Source organism: Xiphias gladius, chromosome 14, assembly GCF_016859285.1.
Source record: "Xiphias gladius isolate SHS-SW01 ecotype Sanya breed wild chromosome 14, ASM1685928v1, whole genome shotgun sequence".
In the NCBI taxonomy this organism is placed as follows: domain Eukaryota; kingdom Metazoa; phylum Chordata; class Actinopteri; order Istiophoriformes; family Xiphiidae; genus Xiphias; species Xiphias gladius.
Window position 1 is genome coordinate 19,236,381 of NC_053413.1, and position 23,471 is coordinate 19,259,851.

At 43.4% G+C, this 23,471-nt stretch overlaps 1 protein-coding gene across 1 annotated transcript; it reads right to left on the reverse strand.

Moving 5' to 3' along the window:
* Nucleotides 1–107: 107 nt before the first annotated feature.
* Nucleotides 108–18,884, reverse strand: emilin2a (elastin microfibril interfacer 2a). The gene is made up of 9 exons (XM_040143832.1): nt 18,326–18,884; nt 17,562–17,687; nt 14,983–15,173; nt 12,815–14,797; nt 5,343–5,696; nt 3,396–3,449; nt 2,622–2,681; nt 2,259–2,399; nt 108–759 (listed from the first exon to the last, which is right to left on the reverse strand). The coding sequence occupies exons 1-9, from the start codon at nt 18,535–18,537 to the stop codon at nt 431–433; spliced, it is 3,450 nt and encodes a 1,149-aa protein (XP_039999766.1). The 5' UTR covers nt 18,538–18,884; the 3' UTR covers nt 108–430.
* Between the last annotated feature and the right edge of the window lie 4,587 nt (nt 18,885–23,471).

Genomic DNA, 23,471 nt, shown 5'->3' on the forward strand with positions numbered 1-23,471 from the left:
GCTTAAAGGTAATTTATCAAGGTTTATTGCCTAACCCATGATATTTTATTCCACTCATATTCTGACCATACTGTATAGTATCTGAGATGGGTTTGTTGAAATAAAAATTACATTTTATGAATTTTAATGTTAATTTATAAACACTTTTACACAAGACATTCACAATAGCTACAAAAAGGCAACTTGATAATCAAATATATTAGGAACAAATCCTACTTCTTGTATTCAGGTATCTTTAGGCAAATGGCTTACAAATTGCAATGAAATGACTACTGAATTTATAACTGAGGATCTTCACACAGTGGCACTGTGTGGTAAAACGGCTGCATCACAGCAAATCAGTGGAAACTATGGCCTCTTCAACATTTCTTCCAGTCCAACTATCTGGGAACAAACTAGTCCTTGCTCTCTGTGTCCACGTGAGTTCCAGCTATCTTTTGGCCTGTGGTGCATACAGGAAGATGGCACTGTAGGTGGAGAGGATCTCTCTGGCCTCGGTGGTGGCCAGCTGGCCTTCCGTCCTCACCAGACCCACGCGGTCTCCCTTCCTCAGGGGCAGGATCAGACTGAAGGACACCGAGCCGCCGCAGCTACCACTGGCCGAGCCCCCGTGTTGACTCACTACGGTCCCTGCCGAGCTCCGCAGCCTCTGGACGCTGCGGTTGGACACGGATAGGACAGCCTCCACACGGTCACCCTGCTTTGCAGTTAGCAGGCCTGATATCAGGTACCGGCCATCCAGTGGTACAGTAAAGATCCCTGTAGAAATAAGAAAATGAAAGATGATTAGTCTGAGGATGTATAATTAAAGGAGTCCAATTTGATGATGGACTTTGTTGACTAGAATCGGATGTTAATTACTCCTGGGCCCTATTCTTCAAAACTGAAGTTGACAGAGAAACACGTCCTTAAATTCAAATGTAGAGAAACGTAGGCTCATCCACAGTTGTACGACAGAGGATGCCCAGAGCTACAGGTGGTCCCCTTGTGTGAATTCATTTTCAGATATGAGTGACACACTTCCTTAGAGGCACCGGTTTAGAAACGTTGACATGATTTTGGAGGAATTACAGAGAAATGATCACAATCTGTCGTGTGAGCCACAAATGAATTTTAGCAATAAAGAGTAGAACTTTGAAGTAATTTATTCTTTTGGCCATTCGGGGCCAACTCCACATTTACGTAGTATCACCTTATAAAGTTGTTATTGCAGACACGTTGGCAAACATTTTCTAATTTGTTCATCGAACAGAGAGAAAAACACTAACATTCATTTGAAGTCATGTCTCTGGCCACCTAATGAAATCAAGTCCAATATTCACTGTGCTCTGTTTTGCCCTCCACCAACTCCTGCCCGCTGTGTCTGGAAACGATACTGATGAGGGTGATGGGACTGCATTGCGCTGTTGCTCAGATACATCCGCATTGCTCTTTCTTTTATACTTGTGTGTCGTGTGTTTATGTTTGTTTTCGTCTCCATGTCAAATCCGCCTTTAGACAGGAGCTGAATCAACCTATCGACTCCCTTAATGAGCAAGCAGCTCAATCTGCATTCTCTGCAAACCTACAACTGCCCATAACATTCTTCGCTCTGCAGGTCTGCAAAGATGTTCACGTGTAGTTTGTTTGGGAAAGCATTGTTTGCAGCTTAAGCCCAAAGAGTGAAGTAGCAGGCCGTAAAACCAAAACAAATGAGCTGATAGATGCTAAAATGCTCCATAGAGCTGAGGGGTGACACACGGTTGGGGGATAATTCTCTGTGGATTTATCACTACGAGTGGCCCCCTTCACATTACACCAAGTCAGTTGACACAGTGTTTATATGAAAATGTTGGCTAGTGCAGCTTTAAACTCCACCTACATGATGCAGTAAAATATGTGATAGGGTTAAAAAGCAAAAAAAACCAAAAACCATTACAAAAAAAGAGCGTAATTTAGTTTGCGATACTTAGAGCATAAGAGATCAATTCACGTCAGACTGGATGAAAACGAACAGGATGATGCTAACTGGGTCACGTCCTTGGAATAGTTTAACCGCATTTGAAGCACAGGGTCCTGGAGATAAACTAATGGACCAAAAAAATGTTGAAGACACAAAGGAGTAAAACTGCCGCCTTACACAACTGGAATGTGACTGCAGTAACTCGGTTATGAGTGACATGAAATACATCATGCCCAGCCAGTCCATCTACTGTATCATGGCGACCTTTCAACAAATATTAAATGTATTTTGTGTGTGTCTGTGTGTGTTTGTATACCTGTGTGGGGATTGTAGTGTCCGCCGTCATTGACTAGGACCCTGTTGAAGCGAATGATGCCAAAATCTCCAGAGAAGGGCTGCTGTGTGAGGCCAGCCGAGAAGGAGAAGGGGTCTGCCAGGGCACTGTTGTCTACCGAAACTGGACCCAAAGAACATGCGAGTCAGCGTCTCACCTCAGAGACAAATTACTGCCTAATTCTCACTTCATTTAACTGAACGTAACCTACTACATAAACCTTTTCACAAGTCCTCATATTGGAGCTAAAGATTTTTATACTCTTTTTCTTTATCCACGCAGTTTAAAAAACAACAACAACAACAACTCTGAGAGGTAGAAAGAGGATTTCCAGATGGATTTTACCTGGTGATTCAACTGGGGCTTGATACATCGGGTTCCATGGCACCTCTGCTGCTATGGGAACTACAAGGTACAAATGAGGACAGCGTTGTTTTATTATACTCATTGTTTTGTGTGCTTTTTCTGTGTCAGTGGCTATTAAGAAAAAAAAAACAACAACAGATGTCTGATTCAGTCAATACAGCCATTATCCATCTATCCACCCGTTGGCTGTGCCGCTTATCCTTTGAGGGTTGTGGGCGGACGGGCGGGGGGGGGGCCGTAGCCAACCCCAGGTGACATTAGGCGAGAGGCGGGCAACGCCTCGGGCAGGCCGCCGGTCACGTAGAGACAAACAACCAGTCACGCTCGCATTCGCACTTACAGGCAATTTAGAGTCGCCAATTATCCCGCCTGTCTTCGGGCGGCAGGCGGACGCCGGGGCACCCGGAGGAAACGCACGCAGCCACGGGGGTGGGGGGGGACACACGCAAACCCCACGCTGAATGGGTCGAGCTCAGAGCCTCCCCTCGGCCTTATCTGTTTCAATAAAACCCCTTCCCTTCATCACCACCACCAAACTTTCTGGTAAGTGCCCGCAGACGAGCTGAAGTCCCTCCACGGTCCGCCCACGCCTCCTTAAACTAAACACATCCAGTTCCCACTCCCTCACACTCTTCAGGCTACAAATTATTCATATATTTTCCAATTTTTTTTTTTTTTTGGTCTGGTGTGGTGGCAAACGGCAAAGAGTTCGGATGCAGGCAAGCGCAACTTGGTAATGAACTGCTACGGTACCTCGGCGGCTGGTTGATGGAGGCTTGAAAGACACGGGCTGCGGAGGGGGGTAGCCTGTAGAAGAAACAGAAAAAGAAAAAAAAAATCACAGAAATCACATCAGGTTTTATGATCATCTGAAGAGAAGGTTCGTGAAAACGCTCGCCGGAGGCAGTTGTTTGGTTTTTTTCATCTGAACGCCCAAAAAAAAAAACAACAAAACACTGCGGGATAGTTTCCCGGAGAAAAAACAGGTTATAATCTAGGCTGCATACTTTTGGTTTTATAATCGCCTTTTTTTGAATCAGGCTGCTTTGGGGTTTGCTGCTTTGGGCTCTATGAGGACAGTCAGGTGTGTTTACAGTCGCCTCGGACGCTTGAAATTGAGCCAGACCTGCAGTGTGTGTGCTTAAAACCAGCCAGCCGAGGAACGACCGAAAAGAAAAAGTTGATGCGAAAGGCTGAGACTTCGTCGGTGAGGGATAAGTGAAAACTGAAAACAAATTTCATCACTCCACACCAAAGCCTGATGAGTTTTTTTGTTTTTTTTTTAAATCAATTTTGAAAATACATCTTGGACTGGCAGGAATATACATGGCTTCTTCTCCCACACTGTCAGTGAACAGCAAGAGTACAAGTGAGGTCTCTAACACTCTGCTGCCAAAACATGCCGATGTGAAAGCCAGAACAAAGCCTGGTTTGTTGTTTGCTGTTTTCCCTAATCATCCTATATGCGGGTCCAGTTAATTCAATCCAGAGCTGGCTAATCTGTAACTACCTGTTGTTTCCTATGTCCAATTTGAATTGGTCCCTGTTAAAAGCCCTTCTGGTATAGAATTATTATGTGTGGATGACAAAAAACAAAAACAAACAAAACATGGATAATGGAAGTACATGGATAATTAAACCCCTCGTTATGGGTTCCATGTGTGAAAATGGCTAAAAGGAACAAAACAGACCCAGGCTCAGTTCCAAATTTTGTCATCCTTGATTAGGTCAGTCGACTATATCCGATGCGTTTATGAACTGACAGCACTGTTGGAAAGAACATAAACACATTATGTCGCATGTGGTAATGCTGGCTCGGCCCCACCAGCACAGTGCCAGACATGCTGTCTTAAAATCTCCCTCTTGTCACTGCAGTGAGGACGGATCCCAGTTTCAGCGTCCATTCACACATGTTACGAATAGACGCTTGAGATTACAGCCTGGAGATTACAGTGTTGTTATTTAGTATATATGAGGTATCAATAAAATACTTACTGGGTACTTAAACCGGGACGAAATACATAAGTGCAGGAGAAGAATTTTAAGAAGAATTTTACAGTGTAAATATTTTTTCATTACAGATTTCCAGTTTAGTAATTACAGGGCACGGTAATATTAATGGGTACCAAGACACAAAAATTTGGGAAAATCGAGTTACAGTATTGAAGTTTATCAAATTAATTAGGGTGTTTATTTAGTTAAACTTATTATATACTTTAGCAACAAAAATTGTTTTTAAATATGAAGTATGTTTTATTATTAATATAATGTACATTATTGTTAAGCTGGGGAAACAAATCACTAGGGTAAGCATGGGAAAGAAGGGCTTACCTCTGTAGGTGTTACTATAAAAGAGTTATTTTTATGTTTTTAGGTTGTTAAAATGCTGGAGGGCAGGAATACAGTCTTGGGACCCAAAGTAACATCCATCTGACAATCAAAACAGATGTATTTCAGTATTTCGTTGGTATTTGAACTGTAATTTGCAGGCTATAATTTAAAGCATCGCCAAATCCAGTTTTGTGCTTTAGATCCACATGGTGAAATTAAAATGAGACTTAATGCAGATTTGTGTTGTTCACACAGATAGAAAATAACAGATTTGCATCACCTATGAAAAACAACCCAAAGTAGAGTTAACTGTAGAGTGAGTGTAGTTGTTGAACGCCAAAGGTTATCATGAGCATTAGCACTCCTCACCTGGTGCTCCAGCAAACCCTTTGACAGGCATGCCAGACGAGTGTTCAGAGCCTCTCCGCACAGTCACCCTGCGGACGTAGCCTGGAGGTCCTGCCTCGCCTGTCTCCACAACCTGCCTAATGGGATCCAGGGGCAGAGCGGAGTGGCCTGGCTGCTGGGGCCTGGACGGCTGCATCGGTGGACTGATCTTGATTGTGTGCATGTTGGGCTGCACTGGTTGGCTGGGATTGTAAGGCTGCCTGGGGCTGGATGGCGGCGGTGGGATGATTAGAGGGATCTGGATTTGTTTTATTCTGGTTCTAGTCTGAGTTGAATCTGGCAAAGAAGCAGGCCTCTCTGGTCTTAAGGTCATTCCTTGGAAAGTGAAGGAAAAAGAAACACAGCGGCAAGATTGTAAATATACCAATATACGATTCACTTTCTAACCATACAATAGGCTTTACTAGCAAGCATAAAAAGCTGTGGGTCATCTCTTATAATCCAACTGAAAGTCATGGAGCCTGCTGTAACTTCAGTCTAACAAGCCTCCAATATACTTTTTGTTTACAAATCACACTTCCTCCCTCAAATTCAGACCACATCCCTCCCTTCTCTTGTGAATTCTCCTTAATGACTTGTATTCTGATGACAGGCCAAATTAGACTTGGCTTGCTCTGGACCTCTGAGCATTTTTGTGAACCAGTATCATTATTACCCTTCATAAAAGCAAAGCAGGCAGTCAGTGTGAGTTTTAGGCAACGTGGACCCTCTGAACGGAAACCAGTCGGCCGCTTGCCAGACCCCCTGAGGGCTACTACATCACAGGCCTCGGAGGTGAGCATCGACACACTGTGAAAGTGTCCCGGGGAAAAATAGTAAAAACAATTATACTACCTGCTTTGTGTCAGCCCCTTCCCACAACCAGGTGTCAGACAGATTTGTGTCACGCTGTATTTAAGATTCAGCGTAGGGGTTTTTACATTAAATGGCTTGTTTGGTGCTCTTGGGCACATACTGTGTCTGTAGTGCCATTTCAACCTTGTGGGTGAGGTTTGGCATAAATGGAGCCCATGTAACAGGATATAAGTAATGTCATTCAGCCGGAGACACTTAAGACAGGGAAATTACCACTTATTTCACTTATTGCAGTGAGATTTGGTGGAAAGGCTCTGCTCTTTGGGGAAGCTCTCAAAGAACACAAACAACAGCAAAGCTTCTGCTGGGAGAATAAGCACGTTAACTATTTGATATTAAGAAATTGTTGTAAACATACACACATTAAATCTCAGCAAAGCCATAAAAGCTTTAGTACATAGGGAAGTTGGGATGGCAGAAAGTGATGCAGCAGCAAGCAGTGTAGATATGGAGGCATACAGTAGGTAGTACAGCGGTGAGAATGTCAGGTTATAAAGGCCCCTTGTGCACCTGTACGAATCTGATTGGATGTTACTGGTCAGGTGGCAGACGAACGGTCTCTTGTCACAATCGGCCATGGATGCGGAAACACGAGTAAACCATCTGATAGACAATCGGCTGCTACCTGCTACCTAGCATAGGGCTCAATTTACAACAAGGCTAAAAGTACAGATTTGCTAACAGCTCCGTGAGGCTGTACTTAACCACTGTGGTGGCTTTAGCTAAATGCTAACGTCAGCATGCTAACATGTTCACAGCGAAAATGTCAACATACTGACGTTTAAGAGTCATGTGCTATGTTCACCACTTCAGTTTAGTATGTTAGAATGCTAACGTTATCAATAAGCATTCAAAATGAAGAAGAGCTGAGATATACTTTTAACGGGTCTCTGTTTTTTTTTTTTTTGTGAAGAAACGTACGCATATGAGCAGAGGGTAGACACATCTGTGCTAATGGTGTTATGCTAGAAGTTGGTGGCTGTAATTCACCAAGCAATTTTAGGAATTTGCCAGCTAAAGGCAAAGAAGAAGGATGTTGCTAGCTAGAAAACACTGTGAACAATGCAGATTTAGAAATAGTCAAAAATTGGCTTTGCAATTTTCAAGGATAATGTTACACACACATTTTAGTGAGAAACACTGAATGTAAACATAAGAGTTTTATTAGAAAAAAACAAACTCTTGAGGGTACTGTATGATCTTAACTTTAGGTCCAATTACTAAATATTCTAGAGCGTTCAGCCGTATCTCACTGTCTTTATCAGCAGACGGACTTTCCTGACAGGGACTACCAATCGCAGTTGAAATCTCACACTAATTCCATCGTGTACCTTTAAAGGACTTTGCAGCATCTTGAAACTAAAATAATAATTTGTAATGATCGTAAGTTCTGCCATTACCAACAACATTATAATGAATGAAACTGTGCATTCAGTCTTGTACTGAGGTAAAGTGATCAATCTAAAAGTACCTGAAAGCAATCGTATTACATTAGAGTCTGCTTGTTACTCTGGATTATGAAAGTAATCGGGCACTCTGCTCTTATAAAATAAAATATCATCAACAAAATTCTTGCTTCTTACTGCAAGTGTTACCACAAGCTACTCAGAAACCACATGTATAATCAAAAACAAATTAAACCCAGCGATCACGTTGTACTGAGATACTCAGAAATCTCTTCTTCATTTCCTTCCTATGCCTCCTTCAGGACGCCGGTTGCCTGAGTGCATATTTCCCATGAGCTTTCAGCCTGTGTCTCACTGAGGGGGCAACCACAAAGTTATAAAAACGCACTGTACGGCACACACATACACAAGAGTGCTGGTGCAACCAAGAGCATCACGAAAACCAGATGTCATTGCTTAAAAGCAGATTGAGACACAGAAGGAGGAGGGACGCTTTAGTCACTGGTGCTTCCACGGATTCGGGTGACGGTGCGTGAGTGTTCAAAAGTCTCTGACAGCATCAAGAAATACTGCAGCTGACAAGTGGATCACGCGATGGAAAATGGTGTCACGGGGCACAGAGCAGGGTGTGTTGGTTACACGCACAATAATACATCGCTCACAGTCTGACATGCATTTTTCTTTTTCCTTTTCTAGCTACGCACATGGACACAATTTCACCCTCCAACCCATTTTCCTCCAGCGATATTAATGATGGGAGGTTCAAATTGTGCACTGCATGGCAGACCTCAGGGACTCCCATTGTGTGTCTGGCTCCATTCTCCCTTGAAGACTTTCAGATGGGCTCCTGGGTCAGAGATGGAAACACCTCACCTCGCAGCTTCAGAAATGTCTCTGGGGAAGCTGTTGTAGTCTAAGCGCCCCCTCAAAATTCTGGTGCTGACTAAATATATACAGTGTGTGTGTGTGTGTGTGTGTGTGTGTGGCAGTGTCGAATACAATTTTCCATTCTTTCCCAACAGACACCCCTCGACTTCAAAAAGCCTTTGATGTCTTGTTTTTTCTTGTATTCCCTCATCACAGTAGACAGTTAATCTTACTGCCTGTCTCTCCAATATAAAGTCAGAATGATCAATTGCAAAGCATTGATCCATGAAATCAAAGGGTTCTTTTTATCCCTGCTCTAATAAAACTCCTTTTTTTATGTTCTGATGGCCTCGTCTGTCGATACATACTTATAGGACAGGGTGGAGGAAGAGGAGAAAGAGAAGTCCTCTGGCATTCTTGGAAGGACAAATCGGAAGAAAAAAATTGGATGGTTGGAGAGAGCGACGAGGGAGTGCAGAGAGCGATAAGAGAGATAAGAGAAAGAGAGAAAGAAACGACGGGGAAGTGATTTGAGCTGGCCTGGGATCACCTCCAAAAAAAGGAGGAATAGAAAAAAAACCAGCTTTGAATGACAAAATTCAGCAGGAGAAGGCTGATTAGTCACCGTCTGAATAAGGAAGAGCGTGCTCAAGCTCTTTGAGACCAGACGCACTCTCCATATTTCTACATTTCCTGAAAACCTCTATTTAGCAGTTGAGATATTAAAAACTCTTTGTGTAATTTCAAAACAACAAAATGCAACTGAGTCATTGCTGCTTAACTCCAACTACCTTTTGGACATCAGTAGACAAACACACATGTTGTGGTGTATTTGTGGTAAACTGCTGCAGCAGCTGCTGAGGACGAAGCAATGCCAACATTTTACAGCTGAAGTCACACAATTCCACTCAGCAGTCACATTGAGTAAGGGCAAAGCTATTCCAGTTAATCTTTCAGTTATGTTATTACAACGCCTCATCTGTTCGCAGCCTCCTCGGGGTCTTCACATGACTGTGTGGAGAATATGAGCTCAAACGCAGAGAGGAAACATTTCAGTAGGCTCCTAACCACCACCACACCCACAGAACTGGGATTTTTCATGGAAATTTCATCTCTATTTAGACTATTTCTCTCTTTCCCAAAGTTGAGGAAAACATTAAATCCTCAGCCACACAGCTCAACTCCCTCTCTCGTGAGATTTAGGATACAGACTATGGGCACAAAGTGGGATGAGGTGAGGTGACTATGATGATATCTGCCATTAAAGGAAAAGTCTGACAGTTTGTGAAACATGCGTATTTGCCTTTTTGCCAAGAGTTGGATGAGAAGATGGATACTGCTCTCATATCTGAATGGTACAGGCACCTCTAAAGCCCACTAATCAACAGTTGTATCACATTTGTTGAATCCATACAGATTTGTACAAAAACTGGTTTCACATTACTGCAGGTTATGTGCCAAACTATTTCTTGACCAGAACCAGTTGCTAGACAACATGCAGAGACTCCAAGAAATTACTGTTAATTTGTGAGATTTAGAGGTGGATTTTGTTATCTTTGGACAGGCCCAGTCTGGTTTTTCCCCCCTATTTCCAATCTTTGTACTGAGGTGAGTTAGCCAGCCACTGGCGGTAGCTTTCTATTTACCGTTCAGACATGAGAGAGGTATCAATCTTCTCATCTAACTTTCAGTTAGAAAGCGATTAAGCGCATTTCCACTACCACTCTTATTCCTGTACTGTAAATATGAAGTAACCACCAGTAGTCCACTAACATAGCTTAGAAAAAAGATGGGATAAAATGGAAATAGCTAGCTGACTCTGTCCAAAGGTAACAAAATCTGACTTACAGCACCTAGCTAATAAACACATTATACCTTGTTTTTTTTAATCCTTACAAAAACTGGGGTGTAAAAATGACACCTCAAACTGTTTACAAGGAGTTATGTGACAGACTGGTTGCTTGACAACTGCTCCTGGCTAAAAAAAACAGTCCATCTCATAACTCCCCACCCCCCTAAAACGCAAAAGCAATTGTGTGTTTGACCCTTTGTACAGATTAAACAAACAGAATATAATGTGTTAATTAGTGATCTTGAGCCCCCCTGTTTCTAGTCTTTATGTTAAGCCAAGGTAGCTTGCTGCTGGTGGTAGCTTCATACTTGGCGTACAGACATGTGAGCGCTATCAATCTTCTCACGTAACTCCTGGCAAGCAAATAAGCATATTTCCAAAAAAGTCAAACTTTTCTTCAAAAATATACTGACTCATAGAAATATAAGCTAGAGACTAAGATTGAATAAACAATATTCATAAAATGAGATCCCTGATAAACATCTTTCACAATCCTGTTGCAGTACGGACAGTTCTTTCTGATTTAATGCTGGGCAGAAGTGGAGTATAATCTTCCATGCACGGTAATGTAATCAAATACCACAGTTTGGAAATAACAGGCAATATTTGGGAAAGAGTGAACTGGAATACAAAATTCCTACACACACTCCTTCTCTCTACACCACAACCATTAACACATCCACCTTCCATTTCTCCTCAGGTACCTATCACACCAATGTTTTGGACGATGGTTTAAGAAAGGGAGGCACCACTGATGGGGCCCCTAGTCATGACATCACAGCTGAGGGCAATCAAAGCATCTGGTCCTGGGTGTGGAGCCCTGCTTCTCCCCTCTCCATCAAGACTGGCTCCAGCAGTGAGTCAGGGCCCTTAATGAGGACCAGACTCCACACATCAGGCTGAGGTCACCCTGTGGGAATCTCTGGAGGTTGGTATTTGTACATGTGTAAGGAGAAAGAGAGGCGCTAGGGAGGTGTATTGTGTATGGGACTGTATGTGTGTGTGTACTGCATGTGTGTGCTGAGAGACTGGGTACTGAAGTTGCGGTCTGCAGCTCTGTGGTATGAGTAAAAAAGCTATGTCATTGTGCAAGACAGAAGACCTCACAAATCAACATGTTCATCAAGGGAGTGGGCAAGATGGAACAGTCTGCAAGGGTGTTTTGATTATTACATAAGGGAGCAATGAGACACGAAACAGTGCAAGTAAATTATCTGAGTAGTTTGGAGGGGCTGAGCGTGGGATATAAACTGAGCTTGGTATGCAAAAATTCCAAGATTCAGTTTACCTGTCCCATTCCTTACATTACAGCTGGGGAATTCTTAGGACAACATGAATCTAAGTCACAGGATGTTTCCAATGTGGGCCTCTGCTTCTTGGTGCCGGGACATATTGAATGACATACGCAGGGCAAGCACAGGAGGCCCAATGAACTTGTGTCCTCCCACTCCGGGAAATACCCTGTGGCCATTCATGGGATCTGATCCTTCCTTCCAAGCCTCCATGTAAACCAAGCAAGCAGAATGCATTATATGGGGGATTATCTTCAGGAACAGTTTGTGTTTACACAGATGTTAATCGCACTTTATAAGTTGAAAGTTAGGGAGGAAGCTGAAAAAAAGATTGTGTGTATTTAGTTAGTATATCGTTATCCAACTTCTTTTGGCTCATTTATGCGCTTGACTTTGCTAATGTGGGAATCCATTGAAGACAGCATTCAACTTGGGTCTGCCACTACAGTCTCATGGCCTCCTGTTCTCAGTGCAACATACTGTACACCCAGCACACCCTTTCCATTATGGAGTTGTACTTAAACCGTCATTCTCACTCTTTTCACCTGAAAACTTTGGTGTCACTTGCTGCTACTGCTGCTGCTGTTGTTCATATGGTTTTTCATAAGCTTCACCTCCACACCAGCATTCACCTTTGGGCTCTGAAGGCATCAGTATGCTCCAATCCAATCAGTTCTTGTCAGATGGTCGAATAGTCACAGTCAGATAAGTGGGGCAGTATCCAACGACTTCTGTAACATTTTGAAACTGACCATCAAACATTTACGCCCATTTTTACAAAGCAGCTGGCCAGGTGTGCAGAGGTGAGAAAGTAGGCAGAGAGGTTTTAACTTCTCTCTCAGGCGCTTTTTTCATTCTTTACACAGCTACTTCTGTCATTCATTTTAGAAATTAATCCAACCACATTAGAGTCTAGACACCTATCAATTAACAATCAATTCCACCTGAGTTTGGTGACTTAAGCTCTATAATGATAAACCTTCTTCATATGGGCTCCACGGTCAGGCTTCTGTGCATCACATTGAAATATTGATAAATACCTCATGTTGACTTGGTTTATCTCAGTGAAAGCCTAAGAGGTCCTGTGATAATTTGCTTTTCAAGACACTACCAAAGACAGCCAATGAAGTCATCAATGTATCACCAAAACATCAAACTCACCTGGCTCTTTGGCAGTGACATCTTTCAAAACATGTTTGGCCATCGCAGACAGTTGTACCTGGAATTTCTGCAAGGAATTCTGCAGTGTGATGATGTCTGCAGCATGATTTCCACAGGTTATATTCATCCTGTAAACACAGTCCCGAAGACCGCCAACATGTCTTTCCAGCCCATCCTTCAGCTCTTTGATGTTGGCAGAAACCCCATCTAACCTTCCACACACTTTTTCAAGTCTGGTCACTCGTCCATCCACAGCAGAAATGCCATCAGAAACACCCTGTGTGTTCTGTTTACATTGACTCAGTTCAGATGACACCTGTTTACTTAGCATATCAAGCCTGTTCTTCAGCTCCTCCACCTGACGTGCGGTGTCGTCTGCCTGACTACTGGGTACTGCAATGACTGACGCCCGGGTGTCCCATGCTGGACTCCCAGTGCCTCTCTGTTCTGCATGGCAGCATGTTGAGTTTATATTATACATATCCTGGTTGTATTTGCTTAAGGAGTCACTTAACCCTGTAACAGCACCAGCCAGGCCAAGCACATTATCTTGGAGATTAATTAATCCTTTCTGGAAATCCTCCATCGTCTTGGCACGTCTCTCAGTCCCGACTGACTGCCTTTCAACAAGGTCCTCCAGTTGCCTGAGCTTGTCTGTGTTGTCTCTGACATCTGTGTGAAGAATGTCCAAGTCGTTCCTATACCTGCTCAGGTCCTTCAAAATATTTTCTAGGCCGTTAAGTGTAAGTGATGAACTCTCTGGACCTACAGTAATTCCTGAGCCCGAACATCCTGCAGAGCACAACTCTCCCACAGCATTGATCTTCTCATCCAAACCTTGGAGGAGGAACTTGTTGTTGTTGACTTCTGCTTGGATGGCATCCATGGAGTCACCAAACATCCCTGGGAATGAACTGTTGCTCATTTCCACCAGCATGTTCGTAAAGTGGTCCTCCATGCTGTTCAGACGCTCATCCAGAAGCTGCCGAAGTGCTGCCACTTCGTCCGCAATTGTACGGGTCAGCTTCTCTTCAATGTAGAAACAGTGAGTCTCTGCATTTAGTTCTGTGACATTTACACGTGCTTCCAGCTCCTCAATCAGTATGCCCAAATCAGTGTCTTCCTGAGTTTCAGACAGGTGTGCTAGCTCATTGTCAATGCGGACATTCAGGATGCGGTGAGCCTCTGCAATACGATCAATCTCACGCCACAGGTCTTTGTGGTCACTACGATCCTCTTCCTCTTTGGATGGATCTGTCTGCCTTTGAGTTCGTATAGGTCCATCTGCGGCAACCATGTCCAGACGTAATGCCCGGATCTCTTTTCTCAGGTCTGCCTCCTTATTGTCCACTAGCTTGGTCAGGCTGACCAAACCTATGTCACGGCTGTCTTCACAGGTCTTCTGCAAGTTCTGGATCTTGTCGTTGCATGAGTTTTGTAGCTTGGCCATCTGTTCCTCCACATTCTGGTCTAGCTCCTTCTTGAGCTTCTCAAATTTTCCATCAATATAGGTTTGTATAACATCAAACTCTGCTATGGCTGGGGTCTGGGATTGAGAGGCATCCATCAGGACACGTATCTGCCCCTCATGACTTGTCATGGTTCCTCGTAGGTCTTCCAAAGCTTCATCCTTGCTTTTAAGTGCATTGTTGATATCATCCAACCGGGCCACTATTTTCTCTAAGGCCTTGTCTCCAGCAATCCCACCTTTGGTAGCCTGATGACCATCTAGCACTGCTGGGCTCTCCTCTGTGCCTGCGGTCGTAGCACTGTCTGGTGGATGGATGTTGTTAAGAAGTGTCACCAGCATCTTCTTTGTGTCTTCCTGCAGGTCAGTGCGGAGGTTGGAAGTTAACCCTGTTAAAGCAGATTGGAGATCCAGGACTGTCTGAGAGAGGCGCTGAACTTCACCTTCCAGAAGACGCACCTTATCTGTCCCACCATGCCTCGTCTCATGATGCCCTGTCTCTCTCCGCTCTGGCCCTATAATCACAGAATAAGTTATAATTTTTTTAAAATAAATAATTAAAAACAAATTATTCTGTCTTCTATGAGCAGAGTGTTTTTCATTTAGTTGTTTAGTGTTAGTTAGTAAAATTTGTTAATACATTGTAATCTAGAGTAACTTGACAAAAATACATATGGTAAATCAGAAAATGGTGTCTTACTCTGTGTGTGTCTGCTTGTATGTCCAGGATTTGGTGGGAGGTAAGGCTGTGTTCCCTGCACTGTTTGTCGATCCGGGGGTGGTTTTAAATCTTTACAGTTCGGACCTTGGTAACCAGGACAGCATCTCCACTCTAACTCTGTGACTGTCTTGTAGGCAATCTTGTATGTGGGTCGAAACCGAGTTTGATATCTGTAAAACAAGGCAGAATAATCAATAACTTTTTTTTTTCAATATCTCAAGCAAAAGTCATTATGAAACGGGGAACATTGAGCTTTATGTCCACGATAAAACTCAGACCATTTGCAAAGTGTTATCAGTGTTATTCCTGTCTTTATGTGAAAACATCTGTTGTTTGTCCATGTGAGAGCTGCTCTGCTATTCCAAAAAGAAGAAACTGTTCTAATAATATATTTTTTTATTTTGGAACTGTTGACTCCTGCAATCACCAAAACATGCTTTTTGGGCATGGACATTTTTTGAGCTTCTCTACTTTTCCCAGTTCATGAACATTTAAACTTTCTAGCCAAGCCAAACAGTTTCCAACAAAACAATAGATGACTTCACTTCCCTGAAGACAGGGGTCAGGTCATGCAGAACATCTGGAAAGTTGATGTCTGAGACAATCATCTTTGCACATTTCCCAACTGTCATCCTCACTGATACCACTGTTCATGACTGATAAATAGAAAAAAGTAAACTGAAAACGTGTGGGACAGTAACACTTCAAAGCCTGATTGTAATTAACAATGTATACTTAAATCTCATCCAAAACTGTATGTCATAACTCAGAAATGGAAAAACCTGAAGCATTTGCTCTCACTTCCAGCTCGTTTTTCTTTACGCAGAAACTTGGAAATGAGCTCCTGCGACTTAAGAATGATCAGTTCCCATGGATCTTTTCCACATCACAGTGGCTCTTGTCCATGTGTTTGTGTGAGGGGATCACAAAGTTAAACCACAGATAAAATGTTTTGTTTCACAACTAATAATGATCCACACAGTAAAATATATGAAATTGCAACCCGCATCCTCTTGCACAGAATTAATGACAGTTGTTGCTCCCCAATTACTGGTGTGGATACTCCCATTTATAGCAATCAATCACTGAGTGTGAATGTGATGTATTATCATATCAAAGTTAGAGGGAAGGAAGAAAATAGTAGTGGTGAGAAAAGCCAGAAATACTGCCAGAAATACAGTACATGGCATACAGTAACGTTAAGAATATGTTTTGCTGCCACAACTTATGCACAAGAAACATATTTTGTAATATATTTGTAAATATTTAGATTACACATTTAAAATGCATTTTGAACTCCGATAATAAATCTTCTGCACCGCTCCCAACTGTTTATCTGCGGGACCGTTAAGTCAGCACAGAAGTGTGGAGTGCAGCTCTTGAATACACCTTTAAATGATAGCAAAGTCAATTATTTTCCATAATGAGGATGGAAGCTACAAGTTATGTTATACTGAGGGCCATATACCTGCTAATGAAGAATCAACAGCTGTGAACCCTCTTCTAGGTTGTGATGACACATGTGGACACTGAATGAAACTAGATGCACAAATATTAAGATTTAGAGAGGCAGAGAGGGATCTGTTCTGGAGGTGTAAATAATTTGTAAAAACTTTGATGCGTGAAGCCAAAGAAACCCTGTTTTCTGGATTACAAATTAGAAAAATTGTAAATAAAAAAGGCAAAAAAAAAAAGTGAGCGCTGGCCTAAATATAAATAAACATTCTGAGTAGATGATAATGACGAACTTTTTCATTAATTCTTGACCATGCCATCCGTGATCTTGGAGAGTCAGCACTCCTGTTTAAGTATACTTACATTTGTCTTTACTTTCATTCATTTGGCAGCCACTCTTGTCTGGAGCCACATACAAATAAGATACAACACCGCACATTAGGTGCACGTCAGCTAACTTTGCTTCCGGTGAATTCTGGGGCCAATTCCAAGTGTTATATACCGGTGACCTGACAAAGATGTACGCTGACTCTCACCCAAGGCACCGATGGCATTGCTGTTCAACATGCTGATGTTGAACAGAACATGAGATACATTTTTACACACCATGCCGTATGCCGTCATATACTCTATTTTGTTTTGGAAATAGTTCGGGCATGTTGTCCCAGAGAAGGAGTGAAGTGTGCTGGTTGGTATTAGTAAGTAACCGTCGCTTCAACTTGGAAGGTAACTGTGGCTAACTGTAACCATGGCTTCGTCTGGCCTTATTCCGGATATAGTTCTAAGGTTGGCATGAGATTCCAAGGCTTGGGAGCAGCTCCTGGGGGAACTAAAGTGTGTCGGCCCATCAACATGTGTTCCCACTTACCTTAACCTGAGCCTGACCTCAAATCTACCCCTAACCAGTTACCGCTAGCCCTGCCTACTCCCGAGCCTTGGGATCTGATGTTTACCTTAGTTTTAGTCCCAGTCAATCGAGTTTCTCCAGTCACCGTGAACATTTCTGCCTCCTGGTCTCCCACAAAGAAACATTTTGTATCAGAACTCCAGTCTGAGTCATAGAGCTAAACATGACCCTTTCCCTTTGCTCCCCGGATGCTCACGTCACTTGTTGCTGGCAGTGGGGCTGGTAGGCTGGGCAGGGGGCCACCACGGGCTCCTGGAAGCTCTCCACACTCCCCTGCACGGCGCAGCTCACGTTCTTGTGCACCACATAGGCGCACCAGTTCCTGAGGAGAGAGGCAGAAATAAACAAGATCTCCAAGATATGTACCAAGAACTTCGTGAAGTATTTTAGAGGAACACCGTGGCCTACCGAAAGGCCTACCACAGAAAATAGCTGGACTTTTTTAGTAATTTGGCAATAAAAGCATCATAATTAGGTCCATGTGCTTTACTGAACTTTCCCTAGAGGTTGCGTTATTTCAGTGATGTTTTCTCCCCCTTTTTTTTCTTCTATCCTAGTTTAATTTATCAGGAAACACTTGCCAATGCGCTAATGGACTCAGATGAGAGATTGGAGTAATCACTGACATTCCAGTGTTTCTCTGGATCTTATCACCTTTGGCCACACTGGCAAACTCGAGCCAAATTTAGTCACGGGCTGATAAAGACACAGTGAATGTTAGCAGGGCCACATATGACCATAAGAGGCTAAACCTTCCCCGGACTGGCGTCCCTCCGATCAATGGGAAGTTTGGAAGTCGCTGCGTTTTTGTTGGAAACTGCGCAACAAAAGCGCACGGCTCTCACCCTCAGGAAAAGTGGGTTTACAGAGATGCGCGTGTGGAGCCGGTTGTTCATACTTTTACCAAAACAGAAGAAGTTAAAATGGTTCGCAGTAAAAAGTGTAAAACCCGTTACGTACCTGTTTCTGTGTCTGTGTACCACTCCAGTGTATGCAGACCCTTGGAACAAGTCGTAGGAAGAGGGAGACCCGTGAGTGAACTGGAAGTTTAAGAACAGTGTCAAAACTGTCCACCGCCAATCCATCTCCCCCTGCCTGTAATTCATACTTAACAAACGCCGTAGAATAAATATCCCCAACACAGAGAAGGAGCGCCGCTCCGTTATTATCATGCGCGATATTCCCAAACGCCAGAGTCACGCTGCCCCCAGTGACTGAACCAACTCCAATGATTCAAGTTTGGGGAAGTCCACATTCAACTGCAGCTCCCTTGGAATGACGCTAAGGGCCAACAGCCTCCTCCCAAAAACTCAGATCAGGAGGGGAAAAAAAAGAAAAGAAAACTCCCCCAGCTTTTAAAGGTTTATAGTCTCATAGATGTCTTAGCTGGTGGTAAAGTTTTTCTCTAATTAAGTTTTTCCTCCAAAGTGTTAGAAAACACGGGGTCGTTCATTATGTTAAGACACCAGGAGGATGCTGCCACTGAAAGTGATTTGGGCTGCAACTTGATTAAGTCTTTGTCAGCCCACAGCCCTCAGTTCACACCTCGCTGATGAGCATAACAGGATAAAGCCTTTTGAATGCAACCTCCAGTGTTGAAAGAGGCGTGTGCGGTGGTAGCGTTGATGATATTCACGGCCAGAGATAAGACAACGGCAATTTGCAATTTTTTTTTTTTTTTTTGGGGGAGGGGGTATAATGTGCAGTCTGTTCTTTCCTTCAACAACTTGAATCCCTCACAAGAGCGAATTCTGTTTTTCAAGCCAAACCGGGCAATAATGCGCACGGAGACAGAAAGCAGCGCGTTAGTTACACAAGAGCAGCAATTTCCGCAGCTCTCGAGGCAGGAATCCATTGTCGGTGCGTTGGCGCTGCGGGAGAGTGCGAGCACAAGGAGAGTTTCCGTGCACACACGGCGGTGCTGTGAGAACGATTTTTCTCGGATGGCCCTGAGCACTCCCCCCTCACCCCACCCTCCAGAAAAAACAAAGGGAGACAGTGAGTTGCATAAAGACAGAGTGAGAATGCATTGCACTAGACGTATAAACACACGCACGCACGCACGCACACACACACACACACACACACACACACGCACACACAAGTCTAACAGCCCTTCCGTCGCCCAAAAGAACCCTTTACCGCTGAGAACACTTTTTTTTTTTTCCTTGAACTGCTGTCAGACCAGGGTCGGCCCTTCCCAAAGCAAGACCGTGTCACCCTTTTCGTCAGGGCCGCGTGCGCTGCGCGCGCCAAGCGAGAGATGCTGGAGTAGGTTACGTAAGCGAATGACGTCTGCGGGGGATTGATTTCCAAGTATTTTATTTAACACGAGCAAGTGCGAGGTACACCCTCACGTACAGAATCCTTTAATGAGATTACTGACCATTTTATTGATTTTGTTGTTGTTGTTGTTTCGTTCAGTCCCTCTCACTTTCATATATTTAAACGTGACTCTAACCTACACTATGCATTCAGCCGACCCTGACATCCCGGGCTATTCAGAGAGGGAAAATACAATTTCGTTAACAGGGTTCATGTGAGTCATATTTGTGGCTGTTGCTGGCCGTTTCTTTGTTCTCCAGGAGAGGGCAGCACAGCAGCAGTGAAGAAAGCAAAAAATAAATAAATAAATAAAAAAAAGAAATCCTGCTCGTAGTCATGGCAATTCCTTTCCAAAAGTGTTGGAGTGAGAGAAGGACATTTCATTACTGAGACAGTATGAGCGTCTGAATTTCTCCAGTTCCATCACCTTACCATGCTCTGCTCATGCCAGTTATCTGTGTTGGGCCCTTTGAATGCGCCCTCCCTTATTTTATTACTGTACATTTGATCAGACTCCTGTCATCCCTCGGACCAGATCCTCATCCACACCCGGCCTTTGCCGTTTGTTTGCCGCGATGACACACCACACATCTCAGACCTATGTGCAAGTTCGAATGAATTACCCTGCCCTGACATTCACGCGGAATGGGTAGTAAGACGAGTCATGACTGAAGGAAAATAGCAGGGCATATCTTTAAGTTAAAAAACACACACACACACACACACACACACACACGCACACACCATGATTTCAGTCATAAATCCAAGGGACGTTTCCTCGTTTCACCTCTCTCTCCGATCGATTTCTTATTTTTTCGACTTTGCAGAAGTTGGAGGACTGATTGGAAGTGGTATAGCCCACACTGAACCTGGTGTGGATCCTCTGCCGCATTAAAATGCATTTGTCATTGAGACATGCATTTTGCAAGGCCACCCCTCACCAAGACTGCTTTTGAATCCTTTAAATTCAGCTTACTCCTGCCGAAGCACTGACCTTGATCTTTATGTTAACTTATAATAAATGTGCTGGTGCACTGGTGGGGCGTTCAAGGCTGCTACTGAGGCAACACAAAGCAGGTTTTTTTCTTTGAAAGGACCAGTTTTCTGCTGTACTGCAGTGCCACTACGCCAGATGCAGTACATGTATGTCCTGGAACACACTGCTTCACATCATGTGGATCAGTCAGGCTGAGCTAAACGTCCATGCAGCCGCATTGTGGATTTTCTGAGCATTGCGGCTTCTTAACGGTAAACGTGCCCTTGCAAACTAAAAAACCCAGCGCTGGCTTTTTGTGTCACCCAGGGAGAGTAAACAGTGCTGCAGAGATCGCTTTCATTCGGCGAGCATGGTATAGCACCACGCGCATTACACCATGATACTGCTGAACTTACACTGGGTGACTCAGTGGGAGAGCCAAGGAATGCACACACTGCCTACACAGGTGCTTTTCAAAGTGGGGTCAAGGGGCTGCCTAGGCGGGATGGCTGTGGTGGGATTGTTACTTCAGTAAGACTTTTCTCTCCTTTAGCTCCACACAGTATAACAGAGAGTACGAGACATGGTCTTTTTGATCACTTATTTCACTTTATTCACTCACTGCAACACATTTTTTGAGCTGAAGTGAATTAAAAAATGTTCTTAATCAGATGCCTCGGGCCTAAGTTTTAGTCTACGGACAATGTGCATCACACTCCTCTTGAGAAGAAGCTTGATTATTTGTACTTTTTAGATGCATACCATACTATATGAGCACACATTTTACCGCACGATGAGGCAGTTGAGATCTCCCGGTCTCATCGCATGCTGTTACACCCACTCTCAGAGGCTTTTTGAATATGCGTTTGGTGTGAGGGAAGCAGAAATGATACCTCAGAGGATCGACTCTACCAGATTGTCTTCCACCATTATTTCAGATTTATCCCTCTCGTCTCAACGTCCCTTCTCTCCCTGCTCCTTTATTTTGCCTCCCCGAGAAAAAGACTTGACAGAGACCAACTTGTATCCTGGCGCTTTGTTAAAGTCCACCAAGAAAGTCAATGAAAATAACACCGTATTACAGTTGACCTTTCCATTAGATGTGATATTTACATTTGTGGGCGCTTTGTAGGATTTATGTTTTTAGATTATTAATTGGCCTAACACTGTGAATGAGCTCCTATACATCAGGCTGGAGGTTTGATTTTTCTTGTTTTGCTTAGGAAAAAGAATAGTGGGTCTGATTCGCTAGCGTGCCATGATCTGAACATAAGAATAAGAGAAAGTTCAAACAAGTGCCATGGTCAGAGACAGACGGGGAGACAGACTTGGAGACAAAGGGAGAGGGATATAGTTGCCTGTTGTGGATGTACACAAATAACCCAAACACCCACACACGTAGAAAGTCTCCCCCCCTGAGTCTCTAACACATCCACATACACATGGGCCCTGTGCATCCAGGCACACACGGCAGATTAGGAAAGCTGATTTATTGGTTGTAAAATGTTAATACAGCTATAAGCCGTGCTCATGAATTGTTAATTAAGGCCGTGACAGACTCGTCACCTAAAATGTTAATGAGGTGAGATTGCGTGGGGGCTGAGAGGTCTCTGTGAGCTACTGAGCAAATACAACAGATGAGCTCCATCCACAAGACCCCCACATGCTATAATAAGAAACGCTGAGGGCACCTGAGATGGGTCGTGCCCATTTGGCCATAGAGTAATTAAATTAATGAATGGCAGTGTGGGAATTAACCACTGTGATAATGAAAGGGAATGATAAATATAATCCATTTTTACCCTCAGTCAGCCTATATCTGTACTGTCTTGTTCAAACTGACTCATCCGGGGTGGAAGAAGCATTCAGCTATTTTCGTCTTTTTAAGATATCTATTTAAGATAAGATAGAAATGTATTCCTCCCAGAGGATTTTTCTGTGCCGAAGATGGTCAGTTTTCAGTGAAATAATCAGCTTACATAAACAGTAAGAATAGGAGTGGACTGAGTTAAAGGTATAAGATAATAGTGCCTAATAATAGTTCGTGTCAGGGTCTAGTGTCCAGCGGTGAGAGAGGAGTTGCATAAACTGGTGGCTACTGGGAAGAAGGACCTCCTGTGGCGTCCACGATGCACCTTGGTGGTAGCAATCCACTGCTGAAGGCGCTTCTGTATTTAACCATAAAGGCACGAAAAGGGTGAGAAAAAGTGTCAGTCATGTTCTGTAGCTTGAGTAGGACCCTGCTCTCTGACGCATGCACCCAAGAATCAGATTCCACCCCCATTTATCCACTTTAGTGATAATGGCACTTTGGCATCAATGACTTTAATGATGACACTTTTGTCGTAACAGCAAACCTCCAGGTGTACTTAATAGCATTAGCCCACGTTTCCATGGAGGTGTGGCAGTGCATTCAAATTTTAACTAACTTCGTACAATCTTCTGTAGTTCATTTATAGAAATGCGTAATATTTTTTATGTTGATCATATGTTTGCGTGTGTATGTGAAGTGACTAGGAGTTAGCTGTCACATAAAGGTCGTGGGCTAAAAAGTATCCTGAAATCAAGCGGATTGGAAGTATAAAGATGCAGTGAAGTACTTAAAAACCATACTTAAAGTAAAAGTACTGTATTACATATGAGCAGTGGTGCTCAAAAAAGCAGTATCTATTGGAACAAACTGAACACAAGCTTTTTTTTTCACTTTAAGCAGCACATAGCCTGTGTCTCAGTTCCATAAATGCCAATTGTTCTCAGTATACGCAATACATTCATCTTTATAATATACTATCTCAGTATACTACT